This window comes from Callospermophilus lateralis, chromosome 8 (genome assembly GCF_048772815.1).
Source record: "Callospermophilus lateralis isolate mCalLat2 chromosome 8, mCalLat2.hap1, whole genome shotgun sequence".
NCBI classification, from domain to species: Eukaryota; Metazoa; Chordata; class Mammalia; order Rodentia; family Sciuridae; genus Callospermophilus; species Callospermophilus lateralis.
In genome coordinates this window covers 52,980,330-52,999,330 of record NC_135312.1, presented here as the reverse complement: position 1 = coordinate 52,999,330, position 19,001 = coordinate 52,980,330, and the positions used below count along the sequence as shown (strand labels likewise).

The 19,001-nt window shown below is 29.8% G+C and overlaps 1 protein-coding gene across 1 annotated transcript; it reads right to left on the bottom strand.

Annotated features, from left to right (window-relative positions):
- Positions 1-534: 534 nt before the first annotated feature.
- LOC143406221 (alpha-S2-casein-like A) lies at positions 535-17,918 on the bottom strand. The gene is made up of 16 exons (XM_076864909.1): positions 17,893-17,918; positions 16,220-16,282; positions 15,050-15,073; positions 14,920-14,961; positions 13,757-13,783; positions 13,295-13,321; positions 12,149-12,169; positions 12,018-12,062; positions 10,345-10,473; positions 9,543-9,587; positions 6,497-6,523; positions 5,931-5,954; positions 5,213-5,239; positions 2,513-2,638; positions 2,135-2,180; positions 535-793 (listed from the first exon to the last, which is right to left on the bottom strand). Exons 2-15 carry the CDS (start codon positions 16,268-16,270, stop codon positions 2,169-2,171), a joined length of 627 nt encoding a protein of 208 aa, XP_076721024.1. The 5' UTR covers positions 16,271-16,282; positions 17,893-17,918; the 3' UTR covers positions 535-793; positions 2,135-2,168.
- Positions 17,919-19,001: the final 1,083 nt, after the last annotated feature.

Below are 19,001 nucleotides of genomic sequence, written 5' to 3'. Positions count from 1 at the left end.
GATTAAAATGTAAACCCCATGGAGTAGGGTCTTTGTTTGGTTTTCCAGTATAAAGCATCTAGAAATACGCCTGGCATATCATAGTTGTATTATATGACATCTAGAATAATGCCTGCTCAATGTTTGTTGAAAGTAGTCTAAACCCTTGATAGATGGCCTCTAAATGTTTCAGTACTCATTAGATTTCTTCTTATGGTGTGATACTGTGTGTTACCATCTGTAAGCATAGGTTGTGATTTGAGATTTGAGAACTCTGGTGGAAATTGCCTCAATGGTGCTGAGAATGTACGTTATGGTTGAGGCCTCCAAATATGTAGCATTCAAGTACATCGGGTATGAGAGGCACACTTGCAATTAAGGGCCCCAAATATATACAAAGTTATTTTTGTGCTATCCAAGCCAGTTTCAAAGTTAAATAAAGTTAGTTTTTATAGAACAGGTTATTCTAGTAATAGTGATCTAGTCTTTAAGTCTAAGGAATAGAAGAAAGACCACACAGCTAAAAGTGCATTTGATATTTTAATATTTTGGCAACATTATTGTGTTCTATATCTCAGAAATAGTGATGAAAAGACCTCAATTAATCATCAGTACAGTTAATATGAACACACAATCCAGGTCTGACATATCCAACATAAACCAAAAAGAATATTAACAATATAGAAAATATTCCACACAAACTTCTTGTAGTTCAATATTGTTGTCTTTTCAACAAGCACATCAAGAAATGTTGATAGTAGGAGATGATGTGATAGATGAGAAAACTATATAGAAATGATTTTTCTAGTCAAACCTATAAATAAAGAGAACATATTAGGTTATCTAAAATGTATATTCTGGAATATGTAGATATAAAATTCTTAGACATATTTATGTACATAATATACATATACATCAAACACATAGGCAGTTCTAATATAATTACTTATAGTTATCACTAATTAATGGTTTCTAGAACCAAATGAGTTGTTACTAAGAATTTGTTTCACAAGTGACTAAATTATGGTTAAATAGCTAAATTCTATACAGCATTATGCAAAAAATTTCTATTTAATAATTCTACTAAATGAAAATATAATTCTGAGAAAATGTTGAACATTTTAATTATTCTTAATTTATAAGTAGTTTACTAGGCATAAAATATATTTAATTTCTAAAATAATTGATAATTTCTTGACTTATTTGGACTAATTATTTGTCAAATAATTATATTTAGCAAAATGTCCTTTCAGAAAAATTTACCAAAACTCTTCAAAAGTAAATCCTTCACAATCCATTCGATTGGAAACCTTTTTATTATAGTTTAGTTTCATAAATATTCTGCCAATTTCATTTACTTTTGCCTTAAAGTATTCTGACATCCTTTGCTTTGTTTACTTCTGGCTTTCCTATTGGTTCAGGCCTTAATCAATTAACTTTTTCTTTCTACTACAATATTATGCTTGTAATTCTAATATTGCACCTAGTAAACTTCTTGGTAAATTTATTTCTCCTAGAACTGAGGTTAAGGAAGGTTGGATCATTATTTCAGCGTTTTATATTGTTGGATCCATGATAAGCAATTGTAAAATAATGAAAGACTAAATAGCATTAAAGTGAGTATTGTGATTTATGAAACTTAAATATCAGCTTTCATCCTTAGTGATTATGATGATTTTTCTCAACTTAATAATCTGGAAAATTTGCTGACCCCTTTCTATTATCAGGAGACCCAAATGAAAGATAGGATTAAATTATACACATATATGCACACATAGCATTCCCTAACAAAAATAAAAATTTGAGTTTAGGGGTGTAAGGTGAAAGGAAACTGCCAAGAATGAACCAGTGTGGTCACCCATGTTTAGGGAGATTTCTTCTCAGAACCTTTTTGTTGGCTGGACACATCTATCCACAAAAGAAATTGTCTATAATTTGCTTTCAAACATTTATAAAAAGCTCACATGTGCAAATTACACAGATACCTTCCATCTGTGAATCAAAGTTCATAGAAAAAGTTAAAATATCTCACAAATCAAACTATGACTTAAAAGTTTAACTAAATTTTTTAAATGTGATTTTTCTTTAGTGTTGTCTTTTCAGCTGAAAATCCTGTTTGAATCGATGCTCAATATCCAGGCCTAAAGGGACTTACCTAAGTTCAAGAAGCAGCTGTTAGTTCAAGAATGTTAGAAGTTCCTCTGAAAGAAAAATAAATTACGAGATATTTTAACTCACTAAAGATATTTGTGTGTCACTTGAATTATCTAGGGGATATATATATATTCATGAACTCCATATTTAACAACATAAGTACATTACTCTGTCACCATTGCTATGATTATATATATCATTATATTTGAAGCATATATTTTGTATTTCATTACTGGCCTTGACATATTTATTTCAATTTGAATTGATTTTTATGTGAGAATGTGGGATTATTTTATTTCATTTCTTTACATAATGTTTTTGTTTTTATAAAAGATAATAATTACAATTTTATTTTATGATTTAAAAAAGGCAAACATACCACAATGGGAATATATGGGTAGGCAATGTTCTTAATGTGAGCCCAAGAATTTACAGCTATCCGCTGTGGATGAATAACCTGGAAATATCTGGGGACAGCGAATGCCTGAAATTGGTTGATCTTGATCTGCAAAGAAATACAATTATTAACAGTAACTTCACATTAAATGTCCTCCAGGGTTCACAAGAAATCTAGACAGAATCAAATTAATTATAACTTTAGGTACTTAGGCAATTTCCAAGAAGGTCCCAATGAAAGCAGTTTACTAATATAAAAATCACTGTAAACCTTTCTCTATTATAGAGTGACTATAAAGTTCAAGAAATCCTCTAGTTAATTCAGGCACTCATATAAAAATTTCTAAGAGGGAAAAAAAAAAGCAAATGTAAGAAGGTGAGAAAAAAAAATTCTTGAATAAACAAGATAAGTGTATCCTTTTATCATTTATTTTACCATATTGATCTTTAGGACCAGAGAAGTTCAGCATAATTTCTCATGATTTCCCTCTCTGGAATGACTCTGATGCAGTTGCTTCATCTTTCTCAAGCATCATTTACATTGCAGAATTCTAGTAGTTAATATTCAGAGATCATTCTGAATAGTCCCTGTCACATATTTTATGTACAAGGTGTTTCCCCGATGTTTAAGTTTTTTAACAGTCTGTTTCATTTACCTTATCGTAGATTATTGTAGGAGATAAATACAAAATTAAGCTTCTAACTTCCTACAGGTGAATTTTCAGTTTTTGTGAGTGGAAAGATATTTTTGAACCCCCAGGGAATAACTGTTAAATGGCTTCATGGCAATGGATGGCAAGTAATGGATACAATGGTAGACTGCTTCTGGAGACACTCTGACAAAACATAAAGGTCTTCACAAAAATCAGAACTTTCCCAAGCAAGGTAGCTCTTTATGTGGGAGGACTGTGGTTTCAGTGAAGAAAATACTGCTTCTAGTATAAAAGTTTTAGAGGAAATTTCTAGAGTGTATAGCCGAATGATGATAACAATGCCTATGCTAATAATACATTCATTGTATTCCCAGCATTCTATTGTAGACTTTGCATATTATCTGAAATGATCATTACAAAAAGTCTTTAGAATTAATAGTGTTACTATGTTCATTTTTCAGTTGAAGATACTGTAGCTAACAGGAATTAAGTACTTAAAAATGTCACAGAACATATATGAATATACCACAGGGAATTTCACCATTATGTATATCCATAAGGCACTAATTAGAAGAAAAAAAAAACACCTTATAAGTAAATAGCAGAAAGATCAATAGAGTAGAAGACAGGAAACAGGGGGAGTACTGGGAATGGAATTAGAGGATATTATATTCCATGCTTTTATAATTATGTTGAAATGAATCCTAATGTATTGTATAACTACAAAGAATAAATAAAAACCAGTTCTATTAAAAAATTTAAAAAGGTGATTTATACAGAGCACCTGGCATGACCTGGCACAAAGTAAGTGTTCAATAGGCACTACTTATATTTTAAAAGGTAAATATATAACAAATAATTATTTCCACAAATACCAAGGCTCTGAGATGGGTTCAGTTTGTTTTTCATGGGGAAATAAATGGACATTTAAAAATACTCAATAAACAATGTCACAGATAGAAAAGGCAGTGGACCTGGAGTTGGACTATAAATTACTATAAATTGCCTGACTACAAACCTATATCTTTTTTACTGAGACATGTATGTCTTTGAACCATAAGAGATGGTTACAGAATTGCCTTTGGTTTGAAAATAGTCACTTAAACACCTTAAAACAATTTGAGAAATTAAGTCATATCAGAGTATTCAAGAGAAGTACGAATGCAGTTGTGTTCTATGGGTAATCCCATCTAATCCATTTGAAATGAAAACACATTTCTGAGATTTGCATGTGTTCTAGAATCAATCGATAATTGCTCAAAAGTATTTTTCTTAAGAAATAGATCCTTATTTATTTTTAAAGAAATTCATACCACAGCAATAATGATAATTTATTTTGAAATTGGTTCCCATATTTCATGGGAAGAAAGTTCTGATTTTATATACGTGTATATATATTCAATTACTTGAGTTATAAGTTTGTAAATATGTATTATCCATAGTATTTCTGTTATTTTTATTATATGTTTTGATATGAATTTGTTAAAAATCAGCAGCTATTAATTTTCTAAAAATTATTGCAGTAGAAAATGTGTTATTTCTTGATGGATTAGTTGTTTCTTTAACTTAAAACAAAGTGCCATTTATCCAGCCTCACTAGATGAGCTGCTAGAAGTGTCCTTGATAAATAAAAAGAACAATAAAAAGAATAAAAATATGAAGACCAAGTTAATTGAATTTGGAAATTTTTTTCAAAAAACAATAGTGTGATAGAACTTTTGGTTTTACCAACATGATCATCATTCTAATGGACAAAATGGGACAGCAAAAATGTATTTTTTCTTCAAAAAATTAAAAATTCCACATTTTTTGTTAAAATAGTGTAAAACGTAGACAAGATGTATGTGAAGATAGAAATCTTTAACTGAGAGAAGAACAATTAAGAAAAATGTAGTCAAGGGGCCTAATTAAATTGTGCTTTTATACAATGAAACTGATTTCCTTATTTATTAAAAGGAGTTCGTAAGCATGCTTCTTCTTCCCATTAAATTTTAAGTCAAATATAGTTGTATATAAATAAACACCCTTACCAAATCAGCAATCTTCTTTAAGGTTTCCTTAAATAAAGAATACACGAGTTAAATACATTGTTTAGTATTTCCACTTTATTGATAAGACAGATTTTATTTTTGGATGTGGCAAGAAAAAACCATTTAGAAAAATAATAATTAGTTTATTTTTATTGCTCAAATTATATCTGAGTTCTCCAAAGAAAAAAAACACACATTCATGACTTTAATGGAATGTAACATGGAGTGTGATTTTGCCTTTTTATGCATTTTTGAATCCTCAAGATATAGAACCATGTAAGGGAAATAGTATTTGCTAAATGCATGCTTCTTAAATGAATAAATTGATAAGTTTAACTTAGTCAATATATTAAAAAAGAATTTAAATAATACTGCATCTATTACAATTTCATTAAATAGGTATTTCTGTATTAAAGTATTCATACATATGTTTTGGGTAGGATTTATATAAAATTTCTGTTAGAGTAAATATCATAAAAATATTTGGTAAATATTTACACAATTAAGCAGCTAGAGTAACAATAAATTTTAAAATTCTGGGAATTAATAAGAATTAAAACTGCTAAATAATAAGATCTCCATTTCTCATAGCAGGAATACAGAATTTAGTTCATCAATTAAGTACTGCATATAATCAAGCTAAGTAAATAATGCTTATTATGTATGACATTTTAAAAAAAACCCTTAAATTTACTTAATTGTATTAATTAGGACTTACCTCTTGGGAGATTCTGGTAGGTTCCTTAGGGGAAAAAAAATAATTACGTATTTTTCAAATGTTGTTTCCTACCATGCTGTTTTTGGTGTTTTAGAAGGAAAATAAAATCCAACAAAATTAGCCAAATTTTTAAGTAATATTCAGGGTGCCTTTAGACATGTATTCTGAAGCATTGGTAGGAAGATTTCTGCAAATTAGCACTAAATGTATGAACTCAAGTCCTTACTTGGAAGCATAGAAGGGACCCTCTTGGTCAGTTTGTACAACCTAAAACAGACACCATGACTCCTAAAGTAATATGATTATTTAGTGACTTCCAGTAAAGGAGATGGTATTGAACATTTTTGCTAGTGTCTGGTAGTCACAAATATAATTCTGCTAACTTTGTTATAGTTTTAGGCTGCTCCCCTAAAATGGCTTTTAACATTGCTACATTTTTAAATTTCCATGTTCTCTAATTCTATTACTCTAACCTTAAGCATAAAATAATTTAAAGACAGTCTTATACAGAATTTAATATCTGGTACTGGATACAAAGATTTTATTTTCATGTGAAAGTACCTTACCTCTGTGGAGGAGTGTTCCTCTTTTTTCTATATGTAAAAAAAAAAAAGTTTCAATTTTAGGGCTTAATCAAATAGCCACCTGGAATATGCATTGTTTTCCATGGACAATTTATCCGAATCTGAGCTTTCTTTGCAAAATCCCATACTTTCCAATGATAACAATAATACGAGATTCTGTATGTGACAGAATTATGGGACTAACTATATATCTCTTATATTTAAGAGGTGGATTAGGTGTTAGGTTATAGATTTTTAAGTTGTTGCATTTAAAAATATAAAATACTGTATATGGAAACCAGCTAAAGAGTATTATAATGTTTTAAGATATTATATATTTTCTGGTAAGTAAATATGCATTGTTTTATAATACATGCTGAAAACAATAATATCCTGCACATATCTTTTAATATCTAGTAAAGAGAAGCTTTGAACAAGCATTTTTGATATAATTAATTGACTTAAAATACAAATATAGCAAAATAATAATAGCTACTTTCAAGTAACTGGAATTTACTGTTAGTTAAATAAAAGTATTTTATTAAAAGATGTGATAGAGGTCATGTACAGAACAAAAGTTAAGGAAGAGGTTGGTTAAGACTAGTACAATCAAAGAAGAAACTAATGTTCTATACGTCCAATTGATCACTGAACTATCTTCTCTTTTTTTAAAATATATTTTTTTATTTGTAGGTGTACACAATACCTTTATTTTATTTATTTTTATATGGTGCTGAAGATCAAACTCAGGGCCTCACACATGCTAGGCAAGCACTTTACTGCTGAGCCACAACCCTAGCCCTCTTCTCTCTCTCTCTTTTTTTTTTTTTTAAGAGATAAATGAAGTAGCAAAACTCTGAGATTTTACTTTTTGGGTCTGGGTTGGAATTGGCATGCAGTAACTTTTATTTTATTTACACTAAAATTACTTAGGCTTTTTCATATATATATAATTTATTAAATTCTCATGATGTTGACATAACTTCATATAGTTTCTTTGTTTATCAAAAAATCACTTACTTACCTATATCATGTATTGAAGTTGTAATTACTCCACTTACAAGAAAATAATGTTCATAAATATTACAGAATTGTTTTGCAAACAGTAGTCTAATTATGTTAGTCCAGACTTTTGCTTACTAATTTCATTACTTTCATGCATTCTTAATTATTAAATATTTCAGATGATTATTAGCAAAATGGTGAAATTCTATGCTGATTTAAAGGCTAACTTTGAAATTTACCATTTTAGCTGTGGACCTTGCTCATGCTGCTTCAGAATTTGCCTGGCAGGGAAATGAATCCCCAGGAATAAAAACTAAAATGTATGCATTTCACCACCAGTGAATATAATTCATAAAACATGAAGGATAGTTAACTGACTTGTTTACCCTGTTTATGACAGGATCACCACTTCCTTTATTAATTAAGAGCTGAGATCCACTAGTTAATCTATAGTCATTGATTCTCAATTCTGCCATCTTCTGGACATAATAAAATTGATTTTGTTCTAGAAGGAAAGAAATATATCAATACTTATGAGTACCGAATATGATCAGAGCATATATGGACAAAATCAAATGAATTAAATTTTTATTTAGATAATAGTTAAATTATACCAAATTGACCAAATAAAAGACATTTTAAATATAAAATTTACTATAAATATGAATAAAGTGAACTTCAGAATTGAAGCAAATCATCTGGATAATTTAAGATTCTAGTGAAGTAAGGCTTTTAATAAGTGTAAAAACAAAATAATGTATAAGAAAAGAAGTGGAGAATTATGTTGAAATTCATATCACTTTGTCAATTTTTTTTTCATATCTGGTTGAAGAAGACAATTCAATTTATGTTCTCCTTCCCCTGGGCTAGTTGTTGACCTCTCATGAGTGTCATTTACCTTGAAATCTTGTATGAAAGACATGCCAAATGATTTGTATAGCACCTGTCATGTGTGTCCAGCTGAATAAATATTATAGTGTGCTCCTACTTTGATTTGGCAATGGCTTCTTAACCATAAGTTACTGTAGTAATAATTATGGAATCACCTAAAATGGCAATTTCATTTTTGGCTTCTACTTCATACAGACAGATAAGTAAGTTGATGTGTAGAATATCAACATGTTTTTAAAATTGGGCATAAATGTTGACTAGACAGTGGTACAAGAAGAGAATTTGATTAGAATTTAGGAAAAAAAATGAAAAAAAAACTATTGAGAAACTAATTTTCTGTACAACAGTTTTATTTTAGAGTTTTTGTTTTGAACACTCAATATGAAGCTATCTCTGTTTTAAAAGATTTAGAATACATTTTCTGCATATATATAAATTTAATAATAATTGCTATCTTTTCATGCATTTTTTGAGATTCCTATTATATAATTTATGTAGGTCTTCTGACATCACCCTATAAAGCCTGCTGAAATATTATTACTAGCTTCATTTTCATTTAAGGAAAACATAGTTTTAAAGAGATTAAGTAAGACCTTGGGGACCTGAAGTTGGAAATGGAATCACCTGACTTTAAAGCCCCATTCTTTCTTGTACAGTTCATTTCTCTTGTCCACAGCAGCCAGGTAACATGACCTCATAGGGCTTAGAATGAGATAATATAATAGCTTTTGGCCTTAACTAGTCAATTCTTGTTGCTACTTTAAAAAGAAGCGGAATCATGTTATTTTGTGAAAACTTTGAATAAAAAGTGAATAAAAATATCTCATGAATTTTTTATTGAGAAAAAGAAGCTGAGTGACTAATTATGTGATTACATGATAAAACAGTGGAGGTTCAAGTAAATTACTTAAATAGTTTTCTGAGATTTGTAACTCTTCTAAGTTTATTTGGATTTTTTTTCAAAAAATGCTGTTTTTATTATTATTTATTAAGACTACATTTTCATGTCATAATCATAATAGTAAAAAGTAATTTTGTCATAAAATTGGTGCTAAATATTTTTATTGAGAAGAAATGATGTGATCATCTTGAAGAGAAAGAATTGTAAAATATATTGTTTTATTTGAAGTAATAAATTGCATAAAAAACTTACCAGCTGTTTTAGGTAGACATTTTCTTCCTCAGACTGCTCCTTTTTCTGTTAAAAAGCAAAGCACATGTAAGAGAAATAGAAAGCAAATATATTACTAGTGATATTAATTTAATTGAATTGTGATTACTTACTTTTCTATTTTTGGTGAAAACAGACTTTGACTTTTATAATATTCTTTAGTCATCTAATGCTCAAACTAACAGTATAAGCATATTTCCTTTAATGATGGTGGTTCCTTAATTTCTAAGGGCTACCTAGGAAAGCCATTCATATCCAATAAATAGGAAGCACAGAAAGGGGAAGAGCACGTGCCCAAGGTCACTTAGGCTTTTAGTGAATGTGGAACCCAATCTTTAGTATTCTGAACCCAAATCTCAAGTTGTAATTTAGATCCCATGTTCTATTTCCTCCTCTAGAACTTGTTCCTCATGTTTGAAAGAGTTCCTTAAGCCCAAAAGGCTTTATAAGATTAAAGGGAGATATTAACTAAAACTTTGGCAACTGATCTCAGTTTTTTAAAATTTCAGTTCCTTTTTAAAAATGGAGATGGTATTTTTTACTGCTATCCACTTCAGAGACTTGCTGTCAGAATCAAGTCAAAGACATGTAAGTGAATATTTAGGACAGTTGAAAACATTGTAATTACTGTTAGTTCTTTCTAATAGGTTTGCTTTAAAGTTTGTTTTAGAAAATGTTATTGAAATTTGCTTTACTGTCTACATTGATACTGACTGGATATTGTTCTTCTAGTTAACTTATTAAAAAAACAATAAATAAAAACAAGCAAAAATGCACATCTCACCGGAATGGAAACAGCACGATTGACATTTTTCTTAAAGCTATTCCATGGGTTCAAAACTCTCTGCTGATGACGATAAACCTGACGGTACTGGGGGAAATAAGCTTGCTGGTAAAATTGTTTGATTTTGTTCTAGAAGGAAAGAAATGTACATATGAGTACCGAATATGATCAGAGCATATATGGACAAAATCAAATGAATTAAATTTTTATTTAGAAGATAGTTAAATTATACCAAATTGACCAAATAAAAGACATTTTTAATATAAAATTCACTATAAATATGAATAAAGTGAACTTCAGAATTGAAGCAAATCATCTGGATAATTTAGGATTCTAGTGAAGTAAGGTTTTTGATAAGTATAAAAACAAAATAATATATAAGAAAAGAAGTGGAGAATTACATTGAAATTCACCTCACTTTGTCATTTTTTTCCCCATATCTGGTTGAAGAAGGCTGGTGCTCAGACTGAGGGACAATTCAATTTATGTTCTCCTTCCCCTGGGCTAGTTGTTGACCTCTCATGAGCGTCATTTACCTTGAAATCTTGTATGAAAGACATGCCAAATGATTTGTATAGCACCTGTCATGTGTGTCCAGCTGAATAAATATTATAGTGTGCTCCTACTTTGATTTGGCAATGGCTTCTTGACCATAAATTACGGTAGTAATAATTATGGAATCACCTAAAATGGCAATTTCATTGTTGGCTTCTACTTCATACAGATGGATAAGTAAGTTGGTGTGTAGAATATCAACATGTTTTTAAAATTGGGCATAAATGTTGGCTAGACAGTGGTACAAGAAGAGAATTTGATTAGAATTTAGGAAAAAAAGTATTGAGAAAGTAAGTTTCTGTACAACAGCTTTATTTTAGAGTTTTTGTTTTGAACTACTCAATATGAAGCTATCTCTGTTTTAAAAGATTTAGAATACATTTTCTGCATATATGTAAATTTAATGATAATTGCTATCTTTTCGTGCATTTTTTGAGGTTTCTGTTATATAATTTATGTATGTCTTCTGACATCACCCTATAAAGCCTGCAGAAATATTATTACTAGCTTCATTTTCATTTAAGGAAAACATAGTTTTAAAGAGATTAAGTAAGACCCTGGGGAGCTGAATTCAGAAATGAAATCACCTGACTTTGAAGTCTCATTCTTTCTTTTACTGCATATTTCTCTTGTCCACAGCAGCCAGGTAACATGACCTCATAGGACTTAGAATGAGAGGACTTAATAGCTTTTGGCCTTAACTAATAAATTTTGTTGTTACTTTAAAAAGAAGCGGAATCATGTTATTTTGTGAAAACTTTGAATAAAAAGTGAATAAAAATATCTCATGAATTTTTTATTGAGAAAAAGAAGCTGAGTGACTAATTATGTGATTACATGATGAAACAGTGGAAGCTCAAGTAAATTAACTTAAATAGTTTTTTGAGATTTGTAACTCTTCTCAGTTTATTTAGGATTTTCTTTCCAAAAAATGCTGTTTTTATTATTATTTATTAAGACTACATTTTCATGTCATAGTCATAATAGTAAAACGTAATTTTATCATAAATTTGGTTCTAAATATTTTTATTGAGAAGAAATGATGTGATCATCTTGAAGAGAAAGAATTGTAAAATATATTGTTTTATCTGAAGTAATAAATTGCATAAAAAACTTACCAGCTGTTTTAGGTAGACATTTTCTTCCTCAGACTGCTCCTTTTTCTGTTAAAAAGCAAAGCACATGTAAGAGAAATAGAAAGCAAATATATTACTAATGATATTAATTTAATTGAACTGTGATTACTTACTTCAGTGACGTCAGCAGATTCCTAAAGGAACAAGATGAGAAGTAGCTTTACTTGAATGCATAGCAGTAGTTATCACTAAATACTTTTTCAAGAAAATTAGAGACAATTCAAAACATATTCAGAGTTCAACCCACTAGTATATAGTAAGATATTAAGTAATTTACTAATAATTAAGTAAATTAAATATTTATTAAAACTTGGTCTCTTTGTCATTCTCTTTCTGCCAAAATAACAGCATGAGTTAAATGTTTACTTTTTGAATAAAATGTGAATAAAAGTTTATCAATTTTATATTATTTAGAGAATTTCTTGTGTCTTATGGAGTATGGCCAAGTGACATCGCCCCCCGCCCAAACAAAAAATAAATAAAAGAGAGAAACAATATAGACCCGACTTGGTAAAGTGAGACTTAAATTGGTGAAACTGAGCTATGCTTCCTAAGACACTGACTATGAAGAATTTAGATGTTACTTATGGTCACAAGGCCATGATCCATGATGCTGCTGCCAGCTCTTTCAAGACTTCCTTGTAACCTATTTCTATCAACAGAGGTGTTTCAGGTATTGGCAATCTGCATAATTTCTAACCCAAACTCTGTTTCATGTTCTAAAAAAATGTTTCTCAAAGGTTAATGTGTATTAGTACCACCGGAAGCCTTGCTAAAATAGATTGCGTATCCCCAGTTCAGAGTTTCTCATTCTGTAACTTTTCCCATAGGGCCCAAGATTTTGTTTTTCTCTTAGTTTTTTTAGAAAGTGCTGCTGATGCTATTTATCAGGGAACACTCTCCTGTTTGAGAACCTCACCTCTAAATCACATTAAGGTTTCCAAAGTAAAGCTATGCTTAAGGCAAATGACAATCCCTTGATTTCACTCAGACTTGATTTAAAATTCAATTTCCTATGGAGTGAGATATATATATATATCTACCATATATATATGGTAGAATAAATGATGTTTCTTCTGAACATAGTCAATTTAAGTCTCCCCAATATGGTCTGGAGTCATTTGCAAGTTGTTCCCATTTCTTCCCTAAATATTCAGATGTGTATTTGCTAGAGATCATCACATTAGATAGAACAGTATTGGAAAGCTGCTATTTCCTGACAGCAAAGATTTTTGATTTCAAAGGAAATAATATCTTACCTCACTAGATGAACTGTGAGATGATACCTGCAAAAATAGAAACAAAAATTTTAAAAATTGGTAAGAAGAAGAAATGGAATCTTCAACAGTGTTCCTCAAATATCAGTACCTGCTTTAGGTATGTTCCATATTAATTACCTACCTAGTCATTAATTAATATGGAACTTCAACAGAAAAGTTTAAATAAAAACATTAAAATCAGGCTTTATAGGTACTAATTGTTTATCACCTTTGAAACACAAATGGGAGAAGCAGGCATTATCTGTTATTTCAAAGGCAGTATCTCCATTGTGAGAGTAAGGGAAAACTTGTAATAAAACTAATGCAGTTGGAGTAAAATTATAATTTTTAAGGATTAAAGTATTAGTTTCTGGTTTAGTAAAAGAGGAATACTATTAATCTTTAAAATTAAGCATAAATGCTGTCAATCTAATGATGTTAAGATTAATAAAAGCATCTTACTGTTTCATCTATCTTGCTTGTTGCTTCCTGGTTTAAAAAGAATTAGACATATCTTTATATCATTGTTTTTAAATGTAGTCTACTGAATTATAAAGATAAAATCCATCTACCACAGAGAGAAGCATAATAATTCATTTTTTGTGGGTATGTATAATTATATAAAAAAAATTTCAATTGGAAAGAAACATGTTGGGAACGGTGAATTGAAATGTAAGTACTATGAGGGAGGAATTTTGTGGGCTGTATTCACTGTTTAAAAAACAAATTTACTTAAGCTTAAAAGAGTAAATTTTAATAAAAATATTTAATAATGTAAATAATTAAAGTCACAAAATGACTTAATCTCTGTTCTTTGTGGAAACTTAGGGGAGGTATTTAGTGGGTTAGCTGGTTCATAGACAAATTAATATTTTTCAATTGAATTGTTCATTGAATTAGGAAGGGCAAGTGCCTGTTTCCTTCCTCGTTTTCAAATTTCTTTGTCATTGAATACATTTTCATCTATGCTAATTTCAACTAGACTTATACAACACAATATGATCAGACTTGAAATCAAGGTAGCATGCCTACTAGATTAAAAAAATTGGGGGTAATTAAAGTCCTGATTCAAGAGGACTTTATAAATAAAAGAAGACTTTATTTATAATTTCCTATAATTAATTCAAGAGGACTTTATTTATAATTTCCTATAATTCCTGAATAGCATTTTTTGGCATAAAGTAATTCTTAGAAAATATAAAATAGTAGTTTAAAAAGTTCAGAATGAAGGCAAAGTGAGGGCCTATTAATAAGAATTCCATGGGGCTGAGGTTGTGGTTCAGCGGTAGAGTGCTTGTTTCACATGTGTGAGGCTCTGGGTTTGATCATCAGCACCACATAAAAATAAATAAACAAAATAAAGGTATTGTGTCTATTTACAACTGAAAAAAAGTTAAAAAAATAATTATTTCAGATGGATGACACTTTGAAAACACAGTCACAAATGAAATATAAATATGTTTTTCTGAGATCTTTCATGTTATTTCACAGCAGTTAAGACAATAAAAACATCACCTATTTGACAGAGATTAAAAAATAATACATTGGTAATGGAAAAATAACTCATAATGGACATAAAATACATCTCAGTAATCATCACAAAGGCATGAATAGATCAATTTTACCTGATTTGCTTGGAAGACCACATTTCTGTCCTTCTTACACTTCTGAAATAATAAATGACATTCATTTTTACAGTTATATAAAATGATAAATTATTTTAAAATATATTTAATATATGAAGTTATGACTTACTTCTTGCTCAATGCTGGCAGATTCCTTGGAAAAAGAAATTGATAATGAGTTTTGATTTCTTATTTGTGGTTTTTGGCGCTATTCTAAAAAGCATTATTTCACACCCATTATACAATAATTCAGAATAAAATACTTAACCTTTGACTACATTGCCAAACTTTTACTCTCATGGATAATTAACTCATTACTTTCCAGTAAAATAACTTGTTCTGTACTGTCAATGTTTTTATGTGAGAACCCATCACACATTTTTGCAAATATCAACTACAAAGATGGAAGGAAAAATTTTAGTTGTATATATTTGCATATATTTGTTTTCTTTTATCTTTGATTTTTATATAAAATACATATCAAGAGAACAACCAATTCTTTGGGTGACACCTGAAGAGATTTGGGTATCTGTTATGTATGTGTGGGTACAAACACATCCAGAAATCAATGCCAAATATAGTTGCAGATGTGCATGAGTCCTTATTCCAGAAGGATTGGAATTGCATTTGTAGTATCTGGAGTGCTGACCATTATTTTTGTACTAATGTCACAATTATTAAATGACTATTGGGAATGAGATAAACCAGAGACTTGTTTTGTACTATTAGTAGTCAGCATCCGTCTTCATAATTAGTGGTTTACCTCAGTGGAGAATCAGGGCTTTATCTCCTACATAATTAACAAAAACAAACACAAATTTATGACTTATTGACTGCAATGCCAACGTGAATCTCTTTCTCTGCTGTCTAATGGCAATAAAATTTTAAAACACTGTGTTGTGGGTAAATTCATTGGAATTTGGATTTCTTTGACAGTTGGCTTTGGGATAGAGCTATCTTAAACCTTAGAAACATGATGAGAAGTGAGAATGGTTTTTCCAGAAAGTTCTGAACTATATTACAACATATCACAGAGGATAAGTTATCCCTTCTTCCTTCTTCCTATTCTTATATATTTAACCTCTACAACATTACAGCAAAAACACTTTGTAGAATAATTGTTAACTTTCATATTCTGTGTAGGCAGAGCATGTTATCATTGATTACAGATTACAAGGCACACACTTGGTCTCTGTCCATCATTTCCAATGTTCGTATCCTTTTCATGTAGTAAAGACTTCACTCTTTTTATCGATTTAAATTAAAAAAAAAACAACAACTTGTATCTCCACATACTTACATGCTTTGCCAGAGCAACAGTCAACAGGCAGGCAAAGATGAAAAACTTCATGGCTACTTGGTCCTGCAGAAACATACAGAATATCTAGAATATATTTTTATCTTCTGGAGATTATATATTATTTATTGACGTCTGTTACTAATTTATCTATTTTTATCTTTCTACTCAATGATGAGAAAAGGGCAATGAATGTTAACAACAGGAAATAGTTTTGAGAATTTCATGACTACAGATATGAATATCATAGTTTATTTCAAAAGACTTTTCCCATCTAAAGGGCATAATTTTAAGTCATGCTTGCTAAAATGTGGAAGGTCCATTCAGATATAGTCAATTAATAGGATTAATCTTCACTGATGGGCATTTTGTGATGAATTATTATCATAAAGATAAAATTTAACCAGAACTCCTTTTAATATCATTTTTTTTTTTTTTTTTTTTTGGTGAGCCAAGACATGCAGCCAGGTTCCCTTACAAATTATAGAGAGATGCAAGTGGAAATTCCCTGCTGGAATCAGGCTTCCTTCTGACTGCTGAAGCTTAAGCAAGTCCCTGAGTTCCACCAGGCCTCATTTAATACATCTAACAAAAGTGACCTTAGTTATAATCTCTGAAATCACTTTCTAGATAGATTGACCTCTAATTCTATGGCTATAAGTCCACAGACCTTTTGACCAACTACAGATGAGTTAAAATAGAAATAAAGGTATTCTAATGTAATTTTGATATATTTTACTCCTTATAATATGCATATTTAAAATTCACAAAGGATATTTTTATTTTTTACCCAAGCTATACCTAAATTTTTTTGTGATTAACATCCATGTGAATATAGAGGGTGAATACATATAGAAACTCGATTATCTGCATTGATATTTGTATATTATAATTTTCCACAGTTTCCAAATTCTTTGGCATAAAACATCTCATCTTTATACTGAATAATAACAATATAATGTTGACAATATATTCACTTACTCTGTAAAGATTAAAATAATATTTTCATCCATATAATATAAATAGGACATTCTACAATAGCAAAGCTTTAAGTTTTTCAGATATATTTTATTGCCTTTCATTCATTATCTCAAGTTAACATTTTTCAAATCAATTATACTTAGAGGTCATATCTTACCTATGTTTAGCAAATTAAAACATGGAAAATATTACTTCTTAATGAGAATTAATTTGACATGGAAGAAAATTTCAAATAGCTGTCGTTATTAAGCAACTGATACATGGCAATCACTGTGCTAGATTTTTCATAATCTTATCTGTAATTTTCAGAATAACCATGTATGTAGCTGTGTAAATATTTTATTCTCTAATTTTTAGATGATAAGGAGGCTCAGGAAACATAAACAAAGTAAGCAGTTGCAAGATTTCTAGAAACATTAGTTTCTTGGTCTCACCTTCAAAATAAAACCTGAGCACTTCATGAGACACAATCACAATGAAATCCCCAGTGTCTAGATATTAACTATATTTAAAAGCATAGAAGATGAATCATAACCTTATATTAATTAAAAGAAAATTTATGAAGCAATTTATAATACACTGGCATTAACATCTTTACAAATATTTTTTTATTTTTATTGTGCAGAAGATGTCATGAATTTTGAAATATTTTTCATAAGTACATGGTATAAGAGAAAGAAAATGTAAAATGTTACCTTGTTTCCCCAATGGAAGACAAGAAGATGAGGCAGTGGGATAATCTATTGTGGATCACTTTAATACTATTTAAACCTTGCTCCTTTATGATATGGTAATTTTGTGGTTTCAAGTACCTAAAATTCCATTTAAATTCTGAGAAGTCAGTATGATTAGAAATTTTCTTTCCAATTTTTGTTCCATGGATTCCAAGGAGTACTTTAGCAAAGTTTGATTTAGAACATGATAACAGGAAAGAAGGAGGTTGTAGTATTATAATGGTTATCTGTAATATGAATTCAGATTCACTTGTTCCATGAAGTAGTTTTTTGATTCAAGATAGTGTTTTTTAATTTCCTACTTTCCCATTATCAAGTTTTGCACAGCAGATATTTGTGATCTCATTTCCTGCTACTCTTATTGCCTCAATCACTCTTTCCTGAACACATCAATAATCTCACATCTCTGTAAATCTTTATCTTTTCTCTGAATGCCCTTTCACATTCTTACAGAGAATGCATGATAAATTCCTATGTGCCCTTTAAGATTATTTTGCAATTTGAACACAACTACAAATGTCTTGTGCATCTCATACAAACACAGTTCCTTATATTGTTTGTGTCCAATTCTCTATGTACTTAATAAAGAGAATGCATAAAATTTTGTGTAGGCATATGCTAATATAAAACTGTTTGATGTAAAAATCATTGAGTTCCTAATATATCCTAGGAACTCTTCTATATACTTTGCATAAAGCCAGGAACAAAAGAAAAATTCTAGACTTCATGGAGATATACTCTAAAAGGGAAACATAACAAAGATGACAAGTTATATATGTAGCTAGTGATAAGTACTAAGGAGAAAACCAGATTGGAAAAAGGGGATAGAAAGTCTTGGTAGGGATAGAGAGTCAACACTAGATTATGGCCAGAAAACCCTCTTTGAGCAAAAGAGCAAAAAAGTAAAGGAAATGAGGAAAGAAATAGGCAGATAGAGGGCATTGGAGAACCTGTAATGAGAACATGTATGGAATATTTTTTAAAAATACCAAACAGGACATTGTAGGTAAGCGTGAGAAATTTTGTGGACCTGAAGTCAGAGTAGCAAATGGATCAGATAATAGAGGACT

Bases quoted from the DNA above. Each gene is read 5' to 3' on its own strand.
- LOC143406221 (XM_076864909.1), bottom strand. From the start codon at position 16,270: ATGAAGTTTTTCATCTTTGCCTGCCTGTTGACTGTTGCTCTGGCAAAG. The intron at 15,074-16,219 runs GTAAGTATGTGG...TCTTTTTCCAAG, and splicing joins CTGTTGCTCTGGCAAAGCAT to GAATCTGCCAGCATTGAGCA. The intron at 12,170-13,294 runs GTAAGATATTAT...TTGTTCCTTTAG, and splicing joins CTCACAGTTCATCTAGTGAG to GAATCTGCTGACGTCACTGA.